Below are 23,885 nucleotides of genomic sequence, written 5' to 3' on the forward strand. Positions count from 1 at the left end.
TATCCTACACAATGCTCCAATACAGTCCATTTCCAGATCATTTTGGACAGTGTTACTTTAAGTTGAAATCCTTTTTTCTCTGTCCCAATGTTGAGAATCAGAGCTTTTACCTCTACTTCAGAGCCCAGTGAAATGCCAACAAGAATAACCTTTCCAGATTTCTATTTTGTGTGTGTGTGTGTAGTACAGTTTCTTGTACACTTTTTTTTGTTTGAGGCAGGGTGTTGCTCTGTAGTGTGATCATGGCTCACTGCAGCCTGGACATCCTGGGCTCAATTGATCCTCCTATCTCAGCCTCTCGAGTAGCTGGGACTGCAGGCGCATGCCACCATACCTAGCTAATTTTGTGTATTTTTTTTTTTGTAGAGATTAGGTTTTGCCATGTTGCCCAGGCTGGTGTCAAACTCCTGGGCTCAAGCAATCTGCCCGCTTTGGCCTCTCAAAGTGCTGGGATTATAAGCGTGAGCCATCACGCCCAGCCTAATTTCTTGTAAACACTCTTGAAATGTAGCAATAAGCTTGCATATAAAATTGTGGGATTTTATGTTTTAGAAAGCGTTAAAAATTTAAGTTGAAAACACTTGTTGATAAATCTAAACAGAAATTTGGTAATCTCTTTCATTCAAAATTAAGTGTCAAAGTTTGGGGAGAAAAGTGAAAACAATTATTTGAGCCATTAGTTTTTATCCTTAGAAATCCTTTTCTAATGTAAATCTGCTGGTGTTCTCGTGTATACGTGAGCATATATGATGTAACAGCCTGTGCTTGCACAGCTGCTCCAGGTAGATGGTATTTCATTTGCAGGTCACCGTACACACCTGATTTTGCTATTCCTATCCTGTTTCACTCAAATCTGGCCAAACTGACAAATATGCTGACAAAGGCCCACATTTCTGTGGTGGCTTCATGGCTGTTAGGCCTGACAGAACTTCTTTTCATATTTAACCCAAGGGTGCCCCGGAATCGTTATTTCTTAAGCAATAGTTGCATTGCGCTACTTAGTAACCCTTTTGAGTAGAAACCACATCTCATTGTTATGAGCACCCAATGCCAGAAACTGAGCAAATTGTTCTATATAAATTCCAGAGATCCATTTTTGGGCTCTGGATTTGTAGCTTTTGAAAATGTGCCTTTTAATACAGTTTTTAAAAAAATTACTAATCTTCTCAACTACATTAAAGAATTTTCTATTAAAGTTTTCTCTGATAAGTATACCAAAGTGCCCTTTAGTTGACAAGTGACAATTTGGTGCCATCTTAGGGTCATAAATAAAATACCATATAATGCCTGGACCATTGCTCTTATCAGGTCTTCATCTTGCAGGCATACTGTGAAACACGTGGTATGTGCATCTTACAAATAGGTGACTGTGTAGAAAATGTATGTCTGATAGGAAAGACATGACAAACTTTACATTTAAGCATTATTAGATCAATTTTAAGAAGCTACAAATTAGTATGTTTTAATTCCTATTCCTGTCTCATATTCATCTGTGTGGTTGCGTAATAGGATTGCATTAGATTTTGTAAGTATTTTTCTATATGGAGTGGGTCTGGATGGTTGGATGGTCCATGCATCAGCTAGAGGTATTACAAGTTACGGAAATAGTTTAATTTGATCATGTTTAACTCACCCACACGGAGCTATTATTTAGTTTTGGTGTAGAAACTATGGCCAGGCGTGGTGGCTCACACCCTTAATCCCAGCACTTTGGGAGGCTGGGGAAGGCAGGTTGCTTGAGGCCAGGAGTTCGAGACCAGTCTGGCCAACGTGGTGAAACTAAAAATACAAAAATCTGTAGAGCGTGGTGATGCATTCCTGTAATCCCAGCTTCTTGGGAGGCTGAGAACCAGAACTGCTTGAACCTGGCTGGTGGAGGCTGCAGTGAGCCTAGATTGCGCCACTGCACTCCAGGCTGGGCAACAGCACAAGACTCTGTCTCAAAAAAAAGAGAGAGACAAAGAAAAGAAAAACTGTGCCATGCTGGTCAAATTCTCCTGTTGCTTATTTTTGTAAATAAAGTTTTATCAGAACACAACTATCCACATTCATTTACAATATTGTTGATTGGCACTGTCATGCTGTGGCAGCAAAGATGAGCAGTTGCAGCAAAGGTGAGCAGTTGCAAGAGACTATATGACCTGTAAAGCCTAAAATATTTACTATCTAGCCCTTCGTAGAAAGTTTGCCTACTCATTTAGATATTCAAAAAGAGGAAAATAGTCCTGTACCTTGCATTCAGTGGATTAGAAAGGAAGTACCATCAATTTTCTCTACCCTCCAATCTCCCAACAGTATATTCTCTCTTGAATGGATGCTCTTGGTAGCAGATTTGATGTCAGTGACTACTGTGAGTCTCCATCAAGGCCCCCATGTAGAGAAAGTCAGAGTGTCTCAGATTGTTGTTAAAACATAATCAACCAGGAGGACATGCCATCGCATTATCAAGGCTTCTTGTTCTTACAGTGGCTGGAGTGTTCTGATCTGCCGTCCCATCTGAATTGTGCTTCCCATCTCTCTCTCTTTGCTCACCCAATTTTTTATCCATCTGAAGCAGTCTGCTCCTGTCTGGTTGATGGGCTCACTTCTACCTCTTGGATGCAGAAGAGAAGTGGAGGTTTCCCTCCTATTGGTTGTACAAACCCAGAGAAATAAAGCTTAATCTGAATAGGCTAAAGTATATTATCTTGCTTAGAGAAGACAACATTTAGTAATAGCAGAAACTAAACTATCCTAACAGCTCAGTCTTAGAGAAAAAATATACTCACTAACTCATTTTTTCAGAACAGAACATCTAAACCAAAACATATTTGCATAGTTCCCACAGATACCAAAAGGTGACTGTATATGTGCATGTATACATAAATATAAAAATATATTTATATTTTGAGAGAAAGACTTAGCTATTTTAACCAAATAGAATGTTTTCAGGAATAGCAGGAATAGAAGGGATTGCATGTGCATTGTAACATGTTCATTTTTCATTTGATTTCTCTCCCTAAAAACAGAATCCAGTGAAACTAGCTGGAAATACTTCTTTCATGTATTATCTCATTCATTTACCTCTCTCATTTTAACAGACTGTTATATGGCCTGGTGCAGTCATGCCTTTTAAATTTTAAAACTAACTTCCTCAACATGAAGTTCTCATCTTAGAATTTTTACAGCTGGATGGACTTGAATTTGGTATTACTCACACCTCTGGAAAGAAATGCAGAAGCAGCTTTTCCTGTATGGCTCAGAAAGCTGTTGCTGAAAGTGGGGTGGCATGTTTTTAATATATTTTTCCAAGAGTAATATTTAATTTCAAATTGGTACAAGATGCAGAATCACTTTCAGCTGTGATGACTGAAATGTGTCATTAAAAGACATTACGAGATAAACACCAAGTACCCCACATCTATCTTATTGAAAATACAGTGTCACATTTTGAGTCAGGCACCACTGAAAGTTTATCCTTTCATGGAACTTCCTGGTCTTGGTACTGACAGCTTTCCAGGTGCTGTCCAGGTTCATGGTACGCCAGCCAGCCAAACAGCATGTGGTAGAGAGCAGCACCCAGTGAAATCTGGCAAACTTGCTAGGGGGAGAACTGGGTTTGGCCTCCTTAGGATTATGGAGTAGGGCCAGGTTATAACCCTGGTAGTTGCAGGAAGAGGAAATTCCTAGGAAATGGTAATATCTGCTCTTCACCTTTTTCTTTTTTTTTTTTTTTTGAGATAGAGTCTTGCTCTGTCGCCCAGGCTGGAGTGCAGTGGCACGATCTCAGCTCACTGCAAGCTCTACGTCCCGGGTTCACACCATTCTCTGGCCTCAGCCTCCCAAGTAGCTGGGACTACAGGCGCCCGCCACCACACCCAGCTGATTTTGTTTTTGTATTTTTAGTAGAGACGGGGTTTCACCATGTTGGCCAGGATGGTCTCGATCTCCTGACCTCGTGATCCACCCACCTCGGCCTCCCAAAGTGCTGGGATTACAGGTGTGAGCCATCACGCCCGGCCACGTTTTTCTGTCTTTTAACATGCCAAGGGCTCTTTCAAATTGAGCTTTAAAAACACTACAGAAAACTCTCTGAAAATAGGAAAAAGGGCTCAAGGGGGACAGGTACTCAGATGGGGATAATTCCTTCTGGTCTTTTTTCATTATTTTCCAAGTTTGAGCTTGGCTGCCCATTGAAATTCTCTTGGTAGTTTTCTACCCTTTCCAGTGTGGTTACTGCTGGAGTTGCTGTAATATTCTCACATTCCTGCCCATTTCTCTTCTTCACCTTATTTGATAGTGTTGATCTCCTTTGCCTCTGCAAAATTCTGCTCTTAAACCTGTGGCAACTCTGATCTCACATTGTCTTAATCTTTGTACTGCTTAACACCCGCTCACTTCTTCCCACATTCCTTGCTTTGCCCTGGCTTTTCATGTGTGGATATAACAATGGCTATCACTTATAACACATTTTTAGTATCAGGCACTGTGCTAAGTAACTTAAAAATACATGTTATTGTATCTTTTACACAATAATTTGGACTATTATAATCCTTATTTTGCAGGTAGGGCAACTGAGGCATAGTCATTATTTCCTTTTGTGCACAAAGGAGAAAAAGATAATTCTAAGGGCTTTTTAGCTATGGTCTTTATCTTCTGAAATTCAAATTCAGATGCCAAAAGGTTAATTTAAATTCTTTCCCCATGATCAAATGGCATGAAAGACCTGTGATTATATTTACAGGATGCACATTAAACTTTCAAGGGCCAGGTGTCTCAAAAAGTGCTTGTAAAAAATAGACTTCTAGTATAATTTTATCACCACTAAATACAGAACATGATTAGGTTATAGTAAAAGTTTTCCTGTCTCTGCAGCTTTCTCTCTAAAATTTATTCATCTTAGCTGCCCAGAGTTCCTTTTGTTACTTGAGCTGCTAATTGAAGACAGTTTCCAAGCCTAAGATGAGATTTCATTTGTTAGAACTGAATTAGAAAGAGCAGGACCTAATCACTTGATTGCAAACATAGGAAATTAGATTTTGGAAAGGGAATATGGGATGTATAATATTCTGCTTCTACACAGGTGTTCCTAATATATATCTGATCTCAATTTTAAAATTCCTATTCTTTAAAGTCAGGTCAAAAGCCAGGTCTGAGAATCTTCCTGTGATTTAACCTCTTCTCATCCTGCTGACTGCTGTTTCCTTATTGTAGTATTCAGTCTGCACTTTGCCATTTTGCACTTGACAGACTGCTTTATATAATGGTAAAAACCACAGTTACTTTTGCACCAACTTAATAAAATAATCTCTTGTCATTTCATTGTGTGTTGTCTCCCAAGCAGCCTGAACAAGAATGTCTTCTGCAGGGGGTTCAGGTGCTATGTCATCATTCTTCAGTGAACCACCTTACATACTCCTGTGAAGTGCCCGTGACCTCTCATCTAATACATGTAGGAGAAGATATACACCAGAGTAGTATACTTAAAGGGACATTATTAGACTTTCACTCCTTTACTGCAAGGCTGGATAATTTCAGTGGAATGGTCCTGAGTGCCATGGTTAGAGAAAGGAACCTGACTTATTACTTCTGCTGGAGGAGGACACTTTTAATGAAAGAAAAACATGATAGATGTAATTCAGTGGTTTTAAGAAGCAGTGTTGATGATAACCCAGGAAATGGGACAGTTATATTAATATAATCTCCAGATTAGCTTCAAACTCCAGGAATCAAGGTAGGGAGGATTTGGTATAACAATGGTCTTACATGGTTTTTCTTTTTTTTTTTTTTTTTTTTTTTTGAGACAGTCTTGCTCTGTCACCCAGGCTGGAGAACAGTGGCGCGATCTTGGTTCACTGCAGCCTCTGTCTCCCGGGTTCAAGCAATTCTCCCGCCTCAGCCTCCTGAGTAGCTGGGACTACAGGTGCCCTCCATGATGCCCAGCTAATTTTTGTATTTTTAGTAGAGACAGGGTTTCACCATGTCGGCCAGGCTGGTCTTGAACTCCTGACCTCAAATGATCTGCCCGCCTTGGCCTTCCAAAGGGCTGGGATTACAGGCGTGAGCCACTACATCCAGCACCGGTCTCACATGTTTGTAGTCCTCATTAGATACATTATTTTCCAGTAACATTTCTTCTCAAAAATAGATGTATTTGACTGCTCTTTTCTTAGTTGTTCTGGGAATAACCATCTCTTTGCAGATGGTTGTTAGTAAGGTTATAAAAATAACCTTACTGAGGAACTCCCATGTAATCCTCTGAAAATAATAAAAATTTCCTTATTTCAAGAACTCTTATTTAACAAAGTAATTGTTAGGGTTGAATACTCTAGGAGCAAATGATGTATTGTGCCTTTTGTAAAAGTCAACACTTGGCAGGTGTGTGTTTGACACTGGCTGATGCTGGGCTTATTTCTCTAAGAGTATGGTAATTCTAGTAAAGTAAAGAAAATTGTTTATCAGATATTAGGAACTGTACACAGGCCTGCTCAAAATGGCAGCTTTAAAGCTACCTTTAGGGCTGTTCCTGATGGAATATACCAGTGGGAGAGTACAGAAGGAAGAACACAATTTGTATGAATACAAGTTAAATGAAGGTTGAGTATATTTTCGGATCTTGCCCAATGCATTTATTCTACTTGGTTCTCTTTATTTTCAAGTTCTCATTTGGAACTGGCCGGCACCTTCACAACTCTTTGGGTATTTCTCATTTTAGCGGCCTCTATTTGGCAGTATTTTCCAGAGCAGTACCTTTTAAACTTTTTCCCTACAGTCCACAGTAAGGAATATATTTTACACAATCACCTAATACATGATATGTATATCTGATATTTTCCATTCTAACTTTTTCATTAAAAAATGCTGGGTATGACTCATTAAATACTTTCACATCTCATTAATGGGTCAAAATCTATAGTATAAAGAGGGCATAGGGTCTGGTATTGCTGCATATATCTCTGATATTTTCACTTCTCACTGTTTGTTTCCTCCTTCTCCAGGTCTAATAGCTCAGGATGCTGTTTCTTATTTGGCTGGGGCCATTAGTTTCAACTTCTGCTTTAAAACCTGGAGTGCACCTAAAGTGCTCTTCAATCCTGTTATGGGCTCATTGACTAAGTACTTACTTTTAGTAGAGACAGTTTTCTGTCTGGCATCCTCCCTTCTAACTTTCATTGCCCAGACTTCATACTAAGGTACAAAGAGGAAACTGTTTTTAAAAATTTTTGAAATGATAACCAGCTGCTACTTAAAGGCAATAATTGAGTGAGACTTCTACTCTTTCTGAGAATATAGCTGGCTAAATTGCTGCAATTTAAAGCGTATAGACTATATTACCATTAACCTGCTGAAATGGAACATGAGAAGTATAAACATGGTTTCAAACATATTTAGAAATACAGAAGCTTCTTAAATCAAGTTGTATTTATTAAAAACAAAATACAAAATAACTTGGAATTCAGATTATTGTGATGTTTATCCCCTAACAGGTTAGTCCTAAAGAAAAAGCCAATTGTTTCAAGGGCAGTAACAGAAGAATTTTAAGTAAGGATTATATTAAATACATCTAGTTTGATGCAAACTGAGTTTTATTCATTGTTGGAGGCCTCACTATGTTCCTCTAAGTTTTCAACCATTAACAACCCAAACCGGTTGTTTCCCTCATACCAACACTTGGTGTGTGCAGTGGTTCTCCCTCTGTTCTTAGAACAGCTGGTATTCTGTTTCTTCTGCCTTTTTTTTTTTGAATTTGATCTACCTTTTGGTAGGAATATTTCAGCGGGGGCATATGACCTTGTGGCATTGAATAGATGTTCATAAAGTTGCTTAGCCTCAGGACATATGCTCAGGAGACTTTCTACAGAGGTCGATGCTAGCAGTTGTTGGCATAGTCCGTGCACCAGGCTTCCACTGTACAGTCTGTTCAAAGCAAGAAAAAAGTATGTTGTTAAAGAACTAATTCAGTGCAATAGGATAACTACCATTGACATAGCTTCAACAAATGCATCTAAACAATGAGAGCTCTTATTGCTGTATAATATTATTGAAATTACTTAAGAATAATCTGTTCTTTGAAGGAAGGAACTGAGCTGGTATGACAAAGATTCTTTGCTGGTGATACTTAAAAACTTTTCATCAACAAATTACATGATGCATGCTTAGTGGTTTTGCAGCTAGCCCCAGGCTGAGCAGGTGTCTTTAACACTTTAATTTTAAAGAAAAGGAATTTAAAATGACCCTGATAAACCAAACAGGCAGTTTGTTAGAATATGAGAAAATTTATTGGCATCATTTGCAAGGTCATTCACTGAGACAAAAAACCTACTTCACAAATAGAAGACGGGATTAATTGGAATCCACAAGTTTATTAGTTATGGACAAAGCTGATAAACTGGTACCTTAGCAATCCATGTAGAACCATCATTTAATCAGTGTAAAATCTCTGTGTAAAAAGCCTTGGTTATGCTAAGATTCAAGAACAGTCCTGCTGTTTAAATCATTATTAAGAGAACTGTTTGGTTTTGCATTTCCTGTTTTGTTTTAAAAGGATTTGTGGTAACTAAAGAGGATCCAGTCAAGAATGGCCTTAAATTATTAAACGAAAGAAATAAAGAATCCATGGGTCAAAGGCCAATTAGTCTTATTTGTGTTAGCTCAGATATAAGGCCCAGAGATATATTAACAACACTGTTTACTGCCAGGAGGCTTTTTACCTTGAAACATGTAAAGTCCCACCATATTTTATATACCTCCATATATCCTCATTCAAAGTATTGAAGGCATTGGGGCTGCAACAGCAAATAAAAGACAAGCCCCTCCCCCATAGAGTTTACATCTGAGTGGAGAGACAAACAAAACACAATCTATCTCCTTTTTATCTTCATCTCTCCCTCAAGTACCTCCTGGATGGTCAATTACCAAGATGTCCAATCCACTGATCCTATCACTTCTTTCACTGCTCCACACCCTACTGCTGCTGTCACTTCTTTTTATCATACCCAGCTTAAACTCCACAGACAAACATTATAATTACTCTGTGGCACACAGGCTCAACTCCCTTATTGTCTTTCTTGCCTGGTAAAGCAAACATCCTAGGTTAAGTTCACTTGGGCATCTACTCATCATCTTACTTAGAATGAAAGCTCCATTAGAGCAGAGATTCTGTTTTTGTCCCTACACCCTAGCACAGGGTAGGCATTTAATATTTGAATGAATGAGTAAGCCATATGCCAAGTGGTAAGAAATGCAATTAAAAAAAAAACCAGAGTAACAGGACTAGAGTGAATGAGGGTAGACAGTGTGTCTCACTAGGGTGGGTTATCAGAAAAAGGCTCTACAAAGTGACATTTAAAGACCAAGGGGAAAGGAGAGAGTTATATCCTACCAATGATTACCTCCCCTCTCCCACATATTAATGTTTTACTTGAACTGATTTTTTAAAATTGGATTGAATCATGGAAACATTCTTTGAGAATATGGAAATTATTTAATATTTTTCCCGTTTCCAGCTCTTCAGCTGTAACAGTGACTCAAAATCAGTTACACTAAGATTAGTTTTTTTTGTTTTTGTTTTTGTTTTTTAAGTAACTTTGTTGCTTTAAATGTAAGTGAAAGTACTGTGTTTACTTTTGTGTGCTTCCATCTGAACTAAAGTTTCCCATGGTGCTTACCGAGTTAGGTCTGGCTCTGGGAGAGGAGTGGACAGCAGCTGGTTGAGATACATCCCCATCTGGAGACAGGACTGCCACTGACAGAAGATGTGAGCTGTGTCTAAGTCCAGTCTTGTGCCCAGCCGTGTCTGCGCCTTCACTCTTTGGAACTCTGCATACAACATCTTAGCACCATCTTCCTGCAGCTCTTCCTTACCTAAATAAAGAAACAGCCCAAGGGCAGTATTTCCAAAAGCACTGTAACAGCTTTTCATTTTCTCCACATATACTACAAATTCTATAAAGAAAGAAATTAATTTTAAAAAAGTAAGATGTTTTTCTTTTCTGGCTTCATAAATGCCTTGCTGTATAAATTGAAATATTGATACTGAACTGTCTTTTTAATGATGACTTAACTTTATTCAACCCATCAGAATTTACTTTTTCCCTGAAATAAGATCTTTTCCACTGGTCTGCTACCTGACCATAAACATGTCTGCATTTGAATTCTCTAAACCCTAAATCTGTGTCTATGAAAAATACAAATGACTATTAAATATTATTCTCTTTACTGTTCTCTTTCACCAAAACTCCCATGCTGTGGTGCATTTGTGTTAAAGAAACAACCTGTGTGTTCAAAACACATTTTGACCTCTGTGTTTTATAGGAGGAAGCTAAAGTATGACTTGCAGAATTTGGCAAATAATCATTTTCTTTTCATAGTAGAGGATAAGGTGCAAGAAGCAACAATCCTAGGAAATAAGGAATGTTGCGTGTTTTTAGCTGTAAGTTTCTACAGATTGTTTGGGCAGGGGTGCACAAAATAACATCTGGACCAATTTGAAAATAATAAAAAGGAGGCCCACCTTTTACCAACTAGCGAGGAGCAAGGCACTGAGCCTGCCTGGGTACAGGGTCCACATTTCCTAAAAGAAAAGAAACAGACCCTTGACATGCCCCTTCTCTTGGACTCAGGTAAAAACTTAATAGTCTTGTGCTCTGAGAGCTTTCTTATACTGTATTTATTATTCAATTAGAGGAAATATGCTAAACCTTTATTCATAAAGCAGCAGTGGGACTTAACTGATTTGTTTTGTGTTAAATTGGCTGTCATATAACAACAGTCCCTCTGACAGCTGTCAAGCTTGAGCCTTAATACTTTAGAAACAGGAATCCATGCTGTTTCATTCTTTTATCTAACTTATTAAAATAGCAAACTAGAGTAGCACGATCTAATAGAACTTTCTGCAGTGCTGTCCAATACAGTAGGCTAGCCTATAGCCATATGTAACTACCTGACACTTGAAGTGTGGCTAGTGTGACTGAAAAGCTGAATTTTTAATTTAAATGGAATTTAACTTTGGCCATGTGTGGCTAGTAGCCACCATATTAGATAGTACTATTCTAGAGTATAATTATTATACATGTTTATACAGTGTTAGAGCATTCATAATCTTTAAAGAGGATATTCCACTAAAGTATTAAAGTGTCCCAATGTTTCAGCATTTACTTCACCTGGTATTATATGCAGATGAACTTGCCTCAGTGTATTTAAGAGAGATTACTGGCCGGGCGTGGTGGCTCATGCTTGTAATCTCAGCACTTTGGGAGGCTGAGGCGGGTGGATCACAAGGTCAGGAGTTCAAGACCAGCCTGGCCAAGATGGTGAAACCCCGTCTCTACTAAAAATATAAAAATTAGCTGGGTGCGGTGACAGGCACCTGTAATCCCAGCTACTCGGAAGGCTGAGGCAGAAGAATCACTGGAACCCAGGTGGCAGAGGTTGCAGTGAGCCAAGATTGCACCACTGCACTCCAGCCTAGGCAACAGAGTGAGACTCCATCTCAAAAAAAAAAAAAAGACAAATGACTATTTCTGCCATCATTACTTACATACTAATTGAAACTTACAGCAGAGAAAAAGGAATAAAAAGATGTATAAGCAAAAATGTAGTGGTTGTAGGTATTTAGAAGTTTCACTTCTGGGCAAGTTTCTTGTGATGACGCTGCTGTGCTAATAATTGGATAGGTAACATGGAATACAAAATGCAGCTGGCAAAATACACTGTCAACACTTCACAAGTTAAAGCAGTAGGTGCCACCAAACAGATGGGAGTTGGCAGTATCCCAACACATCTCACTGCTGTATACTTAAGATTCGAGCCCTCCAGCACTGAGCCTGGCACATGAAGTGTTAAAAAATATTTACCAATGAATGAATGATATTTTGGTGCCTCCACATCTAAGTTCTGATATAATTAATGGGAGTAAATAATCCAAGAATACTTTTTTGTTTGTGTAAACTCGAGTAAACAGTTTGCAAGCAACATGCCACAATATACTCCTGTAATTTCCAGTTACCTACCAGGGCTGTTGATTATGGCAATCAAGGGCCCCACTAGCATTGTGAGCAGTAAGGATTGTAGATGATGTAGCTTTGCTTTGGTCTCAGTGTGCTGCAACCAGTAGCAACTGACAGCAATGGGCAACTTCAGTGAAGTAGGGATTGGCTCCAGGATGGTCTGTTTCACCTTCAGGGTTTCTAACAGAAGCATCTGCCGCCTCCTCAAGGAGAGCTGAAAATACACACCAAGCATCCTGCAAGTTACTTTGGGAAATGTCTGTTATTTCTTTTTTCCACCATAGCATGAAGAGATTTAATGCTACTGAAACTTCTGTCAGCTGTTAAACTTACCTTCTTGTGGGAAAAAAAATCAGCCACACTCACAGCATTTAGAACATTAATAAGATGCTTTATAAATATGGTTGGTTGAATGGGTGTACTGCCCACTCCTACACAACCTTTACTTATGTCATTCCATCCTCTTTGTATACGCTGGTGAGCATCTTCAGTGCACGTCACCTGGGAAGCTTGTTAAAAATTCAATCCTTAGGCCCTACTCCATAAATTTTGATTGATTAATCTGAGAGAGCGCCCAGGAATATACATTTTAACTAGCAGCCCAAGTATTCTACTTTGAGAAACAAAGCTGTATACTCAACCCCACCTGTATGTGCCTGTGCAACAGGCATTTGCCTTCAGCATGATGCCATTACTAATTGCCTCCAGAAGATAAACGTTGCTTATAGGAACCCTTTGTGGCATATACTCTTTCTATTTGTTTGGGTCCTGTCTCATGTCCCTTCCCTGTTGAATGCTTTATTGTCTTTGCATAAAAGACACACAGGGATTGTCCCAGGGTGGCTGCTTGTAGCTTAGAGGTATATTCAAGGGAGATAGGAATGTTTTAAGGACTACTTGCATTGTGCTTGCAGTAACACACCATACTTTTACTTCATGGTTTAGCGTGTACTTCAAATAAAAGCTCAGAAGTAAACAGCTATAAGAGCACTGAGGTTCTTGTTGAAATAATTTTACCTTAATGAATTACCAAGACCTTGTAAGAACCAGAAGGGACCTTACAGGTCATGCACTCGGGAATATTAAAAGGTCATCTTCTGGGGGACTTTATAATCAAACTTTAAGAAAAAAAAAAGTTGTATTCCTAGTGTCTGCACACAGCCAGAAAAAGATTTTCTGCTTTCTGGAAAGTTGAGATGGTGATACATTTCTCAGCACGTAATATCTAGTTAGTAGAAAGAGTGGTTGACAGCTGAAACTAGAGATGTTAACCTGAAACAAAACACATCATAAAAGACAAAATAGTTTTATCATTAATGCATGAAAACTTTAAATAGTACGATTATTTCTAAATACTGCTTTTAATAATATTGTAATACAAATTTTAAAATTAGAAATATGCAAAGAGCTTTATAGTATAACCAATCACCCCTACTGGAAGTAGTTTTAACTACTTAAATTTTAAGTGAAGTGGAAACTAAACTCTTAAACTGGTTTTTAAAATGCACTAAGTAAGAAAATACACCAACTCTTTTCTGATATATAATATTTAAATTACTGAATTATAGAGCCAAGTTACAACTTTTCATAAACAAAGCAGTCTGGACTTTGACTTCAGAGAAGTTCCGCCCTGCACTAACCCTATGGCCTTGGTCGAAAGGTTTCCAACCTTTTCTACAGTCTGTCTGACTTATCTGTAAAATGGTCATTATAAAGACTTGTATAAGATGTTTCATCAAACCCACCAGTCCTCAGTCCCTTCCAAAAGGGGAAGTACTCAACTCACAGCCCTTAACGTTAGTTAGGTTTTATCCCATGTGACAACTACTTTCCCTCTTCCCGGGGGAGGGAAAGCACAAGCCTGCAGAAGCAGCTGCCCCGAGAGGCAGAGATGCCCAAAGAGAGACTGGTCTTGGCTGGCTTACTCCCTTAAGAATGATCCACTTTTGTGTCTCCTTATGATTAACCTCCCATTGGTTAACTTGAATGGTGCTCTGTCCATTGCAACTAACATATCCAAAATGAAACCCTATCCCATGTGGTTATTGTGGGAATTAAATGAGAGACTGTATAAAGTTTCTATTAACAACAGCTGGCCAAAGCAGATAATGTATTACAACAAGATCTAAAAAAATGAATAGGTACTATCACAAGGTTTCTATACTTGTACTTGCATTTGTGTTTGGAATCACATTAGCACTTGGTACATTTATAATTTTCATGGGCTGATTAGGACCATTAGCACTGAGCTAAATTCAGAATTGATAAGTTTATGCCAAGAGAAAGCTGGGTGATAGCACAGCACAGAGAATGAACTAAAATTTCACTCTATTTTGAATCCAGGTAAATGATGAGAACACTGAAGTCATCTCTACTTAGCAAGGAATATAAGCAGCCTGCTATACTCATGGATTCAGTTGGATTTCCATTTGGGGGGAAAAGGTGTCCTGATCCCTATTTCACACCATACGTACCCACAAAAAACCAATTCTAGATACGTTACAGATCTAAATGTGAACAGCAAAAAAACATTTTCATGACCCTGGAGTAGGCAATTTCTTAAGCAGTTCACAAAAGTGGTAACCATAAATAATAAAAATTTAAATTAGAGTATATTAAGAACTTCTGTTCATCAAAACATACTAAAGAGTGAATAAACAATGGGAGAGACTATTCACAATATGTTATTTGACAAAGGACTCATATGATAAAAATGAGCAAAAAACTGTACAGAAACTTCATATAACAGAATATCACATGGCTAATGAACACATGGAAATGGAAGATTGGAAAGAACCCAAATGCTCATAAGCTGTATAATGAAAAAAAAAAAAAAGTTCATAAGTGTATAATGGTAATATACCAAAACAGAATAATGTTACAGCAATGAGAAATGAATGATCAACTACTCACAGCAATGTGAATGAATCTCACATGGAATAAAAGCCAGATGAAAGAATTCATTTCTAAAGTAAAAATTCAGTTAAAACTATTCTGTGTTGTTAAACAGGAGAGTGATTATAGAGAGTTGCAGAGCGAGTGACTGGAACGAGACACTAGGAGAAGCTTCTAGGGTGGTGATAATGATTCATCTGGATCCTCTTTGCATGGATGCATAGACCCTGCAAAAATGTATCATGCTATACAATTATTTGGGCACTTTACTGTGTTTATACTCAAGGAAGCATGAATTGCAAAGGAACGATGAAACTTTAGGGGTTATGGATACATTGATTATTTTAATTGTAGGATGACTTCACAGATGTAGACATGTCAAAACTCATCAAAGTACACACTTTATGTGCACTTCACTGTACATTACTTATTTCTCAGTAAAGCCATTAAGTTTTTTTTTAAAAAACTCCCCAACAGCACCATTTATGAGTAGAAATGTAATTTCAGCAAAACATTAATAATGTAGCTAGTTTGAATTTTATTGGTGTGGGTAAAGTTTTAATAAATCCCTTGTTTGAGAATTTGACTTACGCTCCACTTTCTAGTTTTGTACCCCTGGAAATGTGCTAAAGGTAGATTGTCAGTTGTGTTACCAAGCATTATAAAAATGACTTATAAAATTGCATCTAAGCTTAAACTATATATAAATGAACTATAACACCTGATGGGGACACCATATCTTGGGGCTTCCTTGAGTGCAGTGTCTTGTAAGTAGGATGTCCCTTGCAGGGACCTAGCTATGTTTATGGAATTATTATAAGAAAGACTGGATCCTATAGGGAACGGGGCTTTTAAGCTACTGAAACCTTTTTTCTCCTTTATTTAACTGAGGTATAATTCATATGTCATAAAAGCCATCCTTTTAAAGTATACAATTCAGTGGGTTTAGTGTATATATATTTTTAGAGACAGGGTTTTGCTCAACAGGGAGCACAATCATAGCTCACTACAGGCTTGACCTCCTGGGCTCGAGCAGTCCTCCAACCTCAGCCTCTTGAGTAGCTGTACCACCATGCCCGGCTAATTTTTTTTTTTTTTTTTTGTAAAGACAGTGTCTTGTTGTGTTGCCCAGGCTGGTCTTGAATTACTGGCCTCAAGTGATCCTCCCACTTTGGCCTCCCAAAGTGCTGGGCTTACAGGCATGAGCCATCTTGCCTTGGTTTAGTTATTTATAAACTTGTGCAGCCATCACTAATTCCAAAACATTTTCTTCACCGCCTCCCCCCCCAACTAAAGAAACCCTGGGGGTTTAACAGTCACTCACCAATGCCAAGAAGGCTCTTGGACTCACTGCCCAATGCCAAGAAGGCTCTTGCACTCATTCACTATGATGTTCATCTCCTGTCTGAGATGTGACTGATGAAGAGGCTAAGTAGTTCCTGGTCAGCTGTATAGCCCAGGGAATGGTACTACTGATATTTTGGGCTAGAGATTCTTTGTTACGGGACACTTTCCTGTGCACTGTAAGACTTACAGGTTGTAAAATTTAGCAGCATCTTTGGCCTCTCCCCACTAGATACCAGTAGCAAACACTACCCCTTCTACTCCCTAGGTAGGGACAACAAAAAATGTCTCCAGGCATTGCCAAATGTCCTCTGGGGGACAAAATCACCAATGGTGATAAACCTTTGGTGTAGACTGATAACAGTGCTGGGAGAACTCTGACAGAAAAGGAAGACCTGACTTAAATCCACTGGGAAGCTGTGGGTGCCGTCCTACATCCTTGAGTAGACTAGTGCCACGTGTGGTCTGTGAGTTTTATGAGACTGAATATTTCATTGGATCTAAGAAAACCCCCTAATGGGCATTGCAATTGCTTTTTTTTTTAAAGTTATCTCTATTTAATGTCTAAATCTAGTTCTTTTATCAGCATAGTTTCATATCTATTTGTAATTTTAAATATATATGTAATATAAAAAGACAACACTGGGATCCATGAGATTTTTTTTCTCCTTGAAAAGGTGGTCTGAGTGTTACTCAGGTTTAAGCATCACTGAGTTAGGCTAAGAGTCATGTTTTCTGTATCAAACTAGGCAAATAACCATAATGACACAAAAACCTATTTTAAAAAAGGTATTCATTAATAAAAGTTAAAAAATTAGACCTTAGTATCAGTACTAATCTTATCTGAAATCCGATGTAGTCTGAGATGTTGTGCCTATGATTAGTGTCTATACACTTTTTTTTTTGCAGTTGTGAATTTTTTTCCTTTTTTTTTCAGCCACATAACCCCATTCTATTGATAGCTAGTATTAACCTAGTAGTAATATCAATATAGTAGTAATAACTGTGAAGATAACACAGACTACTGAAGTACAGTGGAAATGGTAGATTTAGAGCTAAAAGAGCTGGGTTTGAGTCCTAGCACTGACAGTTTCTGGCTAAGACATTACCTAGTTCACTCAAGTTATAGATTTCTTAGCTACGACATGAGGGCAAGATAGCACTCAACCTCATCGGTTTGTTATAGTAAGTGAACTAATATAGAAGACAGCACTTTGTAAACTGTAAAGTACTTTACAAAAATTTCATTAGTATTACAAATACTTACCTCAGTCAATCTGCTTAAGTCAGAATGATCCTTGGCCAGTTCTACTGCATCAACGATTGAGGTTCTGATATTTTTATTAATCCTTTCCACTTCACTGAAAGCTAGAGGCTGAGGAGGCAATGCATTCCAGGATGTCTTGTCCAGATGTGGTGAGGCATTTAAAAGAAGCCCATAGATGATTTGCCTGATGGGCTGAGATATTCTGTGGGCATTTGGTTGCTGCATGTTTTCCACCTGTGTGGGAAGAATGGTCCGTCTTAGGACCAAAGCATCACTGATGAAAGGCGATAGCTGGCCTTTAGCTAAAGCCACTAATACCCATTCTGGTAAACCAAGATTCAAGGCATCTGGACAGACATAAGTACCACACTGGAAGAAGTCCTGCAGCTTCACCTGGGACTGTTGGTATTCTTCCATGGAACAGCAGAGAAGTTCCTTAACATTTTCTCGATCCTTTTTTGGGAGGTATTTCAGAACATTATCTAGTGCTTCGGTAGGGTTGGCAAAATGAGACAACCAATTCAGAAGTCCCAGGATTCGGTGGTGTCTCCTCCCTTTAGAACTGGTAGCTCCAAGAGGAAGACGTGCTTTACTTAAGAATGTCTCTATGATGGGTAGATTAATATGGTCATTTCCACATAGCACCGCAAAGAGAGGTAGTAGAGCTTTATTCATATTGCTGAAGTGATGGCAGAATGCATCAAGGGAAAAGCATTTGGCAGGAATATAGTTTTGTGTGCCCTTAATAGTGTTCATATTTCTCCACTGAAAGCTATTCAATGGGCAAAACCCAGTTTTCAGGTCAAAAATGCAAAAGTCACTATCTGACGATAACACAGGGCAATTCCAATGGTTAGCAAGTGTCATAATGTCCCGATCTGCTTCTGAAAAGCACTGGACAAAACATACCCGCAGCTTGATCAAAACTTGTATGAATACTTCCCGTATGAGTAAGGGACATACATACCCACTCCCACCAACAGAAAGGGAATGGGCCATCTGGATCTTCTCTCTAGCTCTATCCTTTAAAGTCGTAAGCTTTTTATCTGAAATGTCACATCCTCCATCTAATACAACATATGGGCATATATTACAAGCAAACAGTGATTCAAAGAATTTTTGTACAACATCTGCAAAAGAATCATAGTCCCCTCCATACCGGAGATCCAAATTTGAACTGAAGCAAAGACGGTGGAAAAGAGCATAACCATCAATGACAATTTTTGTGTCCCGCAACTTCAAATCAGTGAAGAACTCATTACTATGATCTTCCACAAAACTCATTAGTCCTCGGATACCCATGATGACAGTCTAAAGAATTAATTGCCTGTTTAAAACAACAGAAAACATTTTCAATTGATGCTGGTTATGGGGCACCAAGTCATTGCTTCCAGCACCATTAAATCAATAGCAAATGTCATGAAGTGCTCTTTAGATAGAACATAGATATCAACATCATAAATTCTTACCTAGATCCTCAAGCAATGTTAGCTTGCTTTTTCATTCTCCTTTGCTTTCTGATACAAGGCACAAACTCAATGGTTTCATGGGTTGTGATCTTTGGATGGTGACAGAGGCTGCTAATTCTAAAGAAAAATCAGTTAAAAAGTCCATTACTGACACACCAGTATAGAAGTTATGTGAACTTTGATTCTTAAGTGGTAATAGTCAACGTCTTACAGCAGAGAGTATCTGTTTTGTGGGGGTCAAAGTAAAAAGTCCTAAGCTAAAAAAAAAATGATATAATTATTCATCTCATAATCACAAAGCATTTGGGCTTCAGTAAAGTAAGGTGTGTAGGACCTATGATAAGGATCAAGTTTTTCTTTTGTATTGACAATCAGTCACGGAACTTCTTTCAGGCTTTGGATTTGTGGGCCCTTCTTAATTGGCATAGTTTTTGGTATAAGGAAAACTGCTTCATGCCTCTAGGAACTCCTCTATCCAGTTACACCCCTAACCATGAGCTCTTTTCATCATCTTATTTTGCATATCTGGCCCAGTTACGCTTCCTCATCTGGCTAACTTAACTCGCAGGATCAGAATTGATGGTTTTTCTTTTGGCGCCTCAGGCTTCAATATGGCGCAGCACGGTACTGTTACTATTACTTAAAATCGTGACATTTTGTCAGTCATGGATTTTTTTTGCAATAATTTTGATTTTTAGAGATTGCATTAAAACTTATCCTGATTACTGAATTTTATGGGCATCCATTTACATTTTACACTTATCTCACCCTAGTCCCAGCCCTGTCAGTATCTCAGAACCTTATCCTGTATAGTACTTATTTCTTTGCAAGACAGTTTTGTAAAGCGTCCATAAGCAGAGACCGTGTCAACGCGTCCTACGCAAATTACAGGACCGTGCACAGTTCCACAGAGCTGCATAGGGGAAAGGCGGGCAAAAGGTCTGACCTAAGTCTTCAAACACCGGCCTTCATACACCGTGCCACCAAGGCCCTCACAACCCGCCGCCCGGACCTGCAGCAGAGCCCACCTGTTCTGTCCTCCCAGAGGAGTAGCTCCTCCATCAGAAGCCCGCTAGAGCCCAGCGAGGACTGGCTCCTGCACGCAGGAGTCCAATCCCAAGAGCGGGAACCGGAAGTCTCCCGGTGTGACGTCTCTGGGAAGTACAGTTCCTTGATGCCTGTGGCGCCAGACTGCGCCAAGGAGCAGGTGCTCTCGGGCCCGGAGGCGCTAAGTAGCTAAAGAGGGCTGGGACTTACGTTCCGAAATGGCTGCTGTCAGGCTAGGAAAGCTTGGCCCGCCGGTCCTCCTCTGCTTTCTCTGCCTACTTGGGTCAGCGAACACTTCCGCCTTGGTGCCGCCTCGCCCCGACTTCCCAGTATGCCCCGCGCCGTCTCCCTGGCCACGGTTCCAAACAGCCGTGGCCCGCGGTGTCTGGCGCTCGGTGGGTGTGGTTGCCCCTAGTTTGAGGCCTGCCCGATTACCCGCAAGACTTGGGCAAGCCCCGGGCGCCGCTCTGACCACGACAGGGAAAGGTAAAGCGAACTGTGCTCCTTGGGGCTCGCCAGGCTCCCCTGCGAGGGGGAAGGTAATGGTTTCAAGCTGCCCGGGCTGGGTTCCGAATCTCTAGGACTCCATGGCTGCGATCTCCTCGCTTTCCTGGACGTCTTACCTCCAAATGTACTCCAGTCTCAGTGCCCCTCAATAAACGTTAACCTGCTTTGCCAAAATGTAAATGTTTAAAAAGGTGAAAAAGCAAGGAATTGTTCGTTTTACCTTAAGGTTAAGGTTTACTTTAAAGGTAGATTTCTGCAGTAGCAGAACCTGGTGACAAATTGGCTTCCTCTTATTACCTGGGAAAATAACTACTGGTTTTCAACTTGTGATAAGTACTCCTTCCGTTGTCTTTTGCCCCCGAGAAGGGGTAGTTTGCACAAGGTGGTAACTTTCTCCAAGTTCCCATCTAGCTTTCTTAACCAACATTTTTTCTCTCCTTTGGGCGGCAGTTGATCTGCTGGACACTTATTTGCCTTAACAAGGTTTGTTAAACACCTAGTATATGCCAGGCGTTATGCCAGGGATTGGGGATGCAGAAATAAAGAAGATGTGTTCGCAGTGCCCAAGTTCACTCACAAACCTCGAGGGGGAGGGTGTTGTCAAGTGAACAGATAGTTCTAGAATCTAGACAATGCGACACATTCTTGGGTAGGTTTATGGTTGCACAGAGGAGACTAATGGAATGGATGACCTAAAAGTGGACTGGGATGGGGGTGGCAGGGCTGAGTCTGTGAGGTTGGGTGGGAGGGAACATAGTCCCAGAGTCTTCTGCAGCCTGGACCAGACTACTTAAGGACTGCTGGGTTTAGACTGTCCTTTACAAATAAGAGCCGCTAGAAGTGAACTTCTCATAACTATTCTGTCCGTCCCTAATTCTGTCCTTCCCTAAAAGGAAACTTAATCTCATCTTTAAAATAAGGAGAATTACTGAGTGACCTGAAGGACCCTTTTCAGTTGGAAAGTCTGTAAGTCCATATATTTATTTGAACAGCTTAGTATGGCCAGACGGCATCACTTTTATGACGGTGAAGGGGAAGTAAAAACAAAAGGTATATTTAGAGGCCTGCTCTCTGGTTGTTTTTTCAGCAGATTTTACTAACATGTCTTTGGGAGGGAAAAAAAAAGCTGGTACCTAATCTCACTGGTATCAGGTACAACTTAACTGATTCATACATTTTAAGAAGGAAAGTGTTGTAAATGGGCATTTACTTATGTTCTGTTTCGAGGATTTTTGTGGTTAATTGCCCTAGTAGTTTTTGTGGTTGACGGACACCACCACGTAAAGCCCACTGACCATCCTTTAAAACTAGGTTTTTGTCTCATAGTTTTGGAGTTGTTGAATATGAAAACCTAACTTCAAGGTGTGGGCAGTTTTCAATTTAAAATGTTATTTCTATATAGATTTAAAACAAAAGCACACTTTTCTTGATAACTAACAAAACATTTAACATTCTGATTAAATAAAAGTGATTTTACTTTGTACCTACTCATATGAAACAGTCCTACCTTTCTTTTTTTTTGTTTTTGTTTTTGTTGAGATGGAGTCTCGCTCTGTCGCCCAGGCTGGAGTGCCGTGGCGAGATCTCACTGCAAGCTCCGCCTCCTGGGTTCACGTCATTCTCCTGCCTCAGCCTCCCGAGTAGCTGGGACTGCAGGCGCCCGCCACCATGCCCGGCTAATTTTTTTGTATTAGACGGGGTTTCACCGTGTTAGCCAGGATGGTCTCGATTTCCTGACCTCGTGATCCGCCCGCCTTGGCCTCCCAAAGTGCTGGTACTACAGGCGTGAGCCACCGCGCCCGGCCTAAACAGTCCTGCCTTTCATAACTGCCAAGTCTCACAGCTCCCTGAGGAATTACAGATTTATCTGTAACATTTATATTCCACTGACATTAAATGCGATTTTAGGCTTGAATTGAATTTGTAACTCTTCCTGTTTTTAATCCAGAGAGATTATACACAATGTGTACAATAGGAACTTCAGAAACTAGAATTTGCTGAGCATGGGAAAAAAATTCTCTCTCAATCCTTGCCTTCTTTGCATCTGTCCTAATAAATACAAAAACTGTGGTTTAACAACTACAGAAAAAAATAAATCTAAAGGAAACAGCACCTGCTAATTCCTCATTTAATCCTAACTCACTCTTTGTAAACCAAAGAAACATAAGGTGGGAAGAGGGCATTACAAAAAGCTTGATGCAGATGTATAGATTTAAGGAAGTGATAATGTTCTTGTATTTGGATTCTTTTATAAGTAGGTGGGGAGTATAAATCTTAAATAAATGAAGAGATTGTTCATTGTAAAACAGATGTACATCCCAGAAATTTGTGGAAAGTTGGCTATAATTCACTTCTGCCAAATTTCAATGTACAAAGAGAGGCTTTTCCTGTGAAAGATTGCCTTCTACTGGAATTTGTGGTATCTCTACCTTTTAACATTTTTCTTTCAAGTTGTTAACCAATATGGTGTCATTCAGTCTGCTGATCAAGGTACAGATATCACTGCACTTACACTTTTTGTTAGAGATCGTTTAGCATCCTTTAGACCTGATCTTTTAACTTTTCATCTTTAAGGAATTGACCAACACTGTTTGGATGAATCTGACCATTTCTTAGGAGACTGGAATGTTAAGTTCCTATAAATGAATGAACCAGTTCTCTCTTGTTTGGAGCAATGCTGAAATTCCAAGAGGCAGCTAAGTGTGTGAGTGGATCAACAGCCATTTCCACTTATCCAAAGACCTTGATTGCAAGAAGATACGTGCTTCAACAAAAACTTGGCAGTGGAAGTTTTGGAACTGTCTATCTGGTTTCAGACAAGAAAGCCAAACGAGGAGAGGAACTGTAAGTAAAAATGCTTCAGATGAATCTTGAGTAGGCTGCTTTTTGTTTGCAGGTCTTAGCTGATTAGGAACATGGAGCAGGCCAGGTATGGTGGCTCATGCCTGTAATCCCAGCACTGTGGGTGGCCAAGGTTGGCAGATCACTTGAGGCGAGGAGTTGAAGACCAGCCTGGCCAACATGGCAAAACCCTGTCTCTACTAAAAATACAAAAATTAGCCAGGCAGGGTGGTACATGCCTGTGATCTCAGCTACTTGGAGGCTGAGGCACAAGAATTGCTTAAACCCAGGAGGTGGAGGTTGCAGTGAGCCGAGATCATGCCACTGCCCTCCAGCCTGGGCAACAGAGCAAGACTTTCAAAAAAAAAAAAAAAAAAAAAAAAAGAACATGGAGTAATATCCACTTTGCTCTTTATACCAAAGCAAGTATTTCATAAATATAGGTAAGCTCCCTAATTAATCTTTCATATTAGGTTTAAAGGCATTTCAGCAGGTGAGTAAAGTATCCAAATGACCTAAAGAAAGGAG

General features: G+C 39.6%; 3 protein-coding genes across 46 annotated transcripts in view; 2 read left to right on the top strand and 1 right to left on the bottom strand.

The window, feature by feature from the left end:
- The window catches only part of ATP2C1 (ATPase secretory pathway Ca2+ transporting 1), a 160,058-nt gene extending 149,842 nt beyond the window's left edge, over window positions 1-10,216 (top strand). For all 7 annotated transcript variants that reach the window (XM_054552579.2, XM_054552580.2, XM_024245404.3 and 4 more), the window contains one exon: window positions 9,656-10,216. In XM_054552579.2, coding sequence (XP_054408554.1) covers window positions 9,656-9,751 — 96 coding nt within the window. In that variant the 3' untranslated portion in view covers window positions 9,752-10,216. The remainder of the gene's footprint in view (window positions 1-9,655) is intronic.
- ASTE1 (asteroid homolog 1) lies at window positions 7,387-20,262 on the bottom strand. 2 transcript variants are annotated; one of them, NM_001131709.1, is given in 6 exon segments: window positions 7,387-7,896; window positions 9,648-9,843; window positions 11,991-12,201; window positions 17,494-18,820; window positions 18,963-19,079; window positions 19,991-20,262. In NM_001131709.1, coding segments are annotated over 4 exon segments (2,040 nt in total). In that variant the 5' UTR covers window positions 18,796-18,820; window positions 18,963-19,079; window positions 19,991-20,262; the 3' UTR covers window positions 7,387-7,565.
- Window positions 20,263-20,330: 68 nt separating this feature from the next.
- NEK11 (NIMA related kinase 11) overlaps window positions 20,331-23,885 on the top strand; it is a 329,806-nt gene continuing 326,251 nt past the window's right edge. For 6 of the 37 annotated variants that reach the window (XM_063722200.1, XM_054552597.2, XM_063722203.1 and 3 more), the window contains exons 1-2: window positions 20,335-21,482; window positions 23,091-23,360. In XM_063722200.1, coding sequence (XP_063578270.1) covers window positions 23,191-23,360 — 170 coding nt within the window. In that variant the 5' untranslated portion in view covers window positions 20,335-21,482; window positions 23,091-23,190. Of the gene's footprint in view, window positions 21,483-23,090; window positions 23,361-23,885 lie in introns of those variants that run through there. The other 31 variants (XM_054552608.2, XM_054552598.2, XM_063722195.1 and 28 more) reach the window with 17 other exon arrangements.

The sequence above is a fragment of the Pongo abelii genome, chromosome 2, assembly GCF_028885655.2.
Source record: "Pongo abelii isolate AG06213 chromosome 2, NHGRI_mPonAbe1-v2.0_pri, whole genome shotgun sequence".
Taxonomy (NCBI): domain Eukaryota; kingdom Metazoa; phylum Chordata; class Mammalia; order Primates; family Hominidae; genus Pongo; species Pongo abelii.

What these genes read in the sequence shown, in the direction of transcription:
- ASTE1 (XM_054550218.2), bottom strand. Translation starts at nt 18,795, where the DNA reads ATGGGTATCCGAGGACTAATGAGTTTTGTGGAAGATCATAGTAATGAG. An exon ending in ACTTAAGCAGATTGACTGAG is followed by an intron (nt 12,202 to 17,493) that starts GTAAGTATTTGT and finishes GTGTATTTTCAG; the next exon opens with CTCTCCTTGAGGAGGCGGCA. An exon ending in TGCCATAATCAACAGCCCTG is followed by an intron (nt 10,553 to 11,990) that starts GTAGGTAACTGG and finishes CTTTTCTTTTAG; the next exon opens with GAAATGTGGACCCTGTACCC.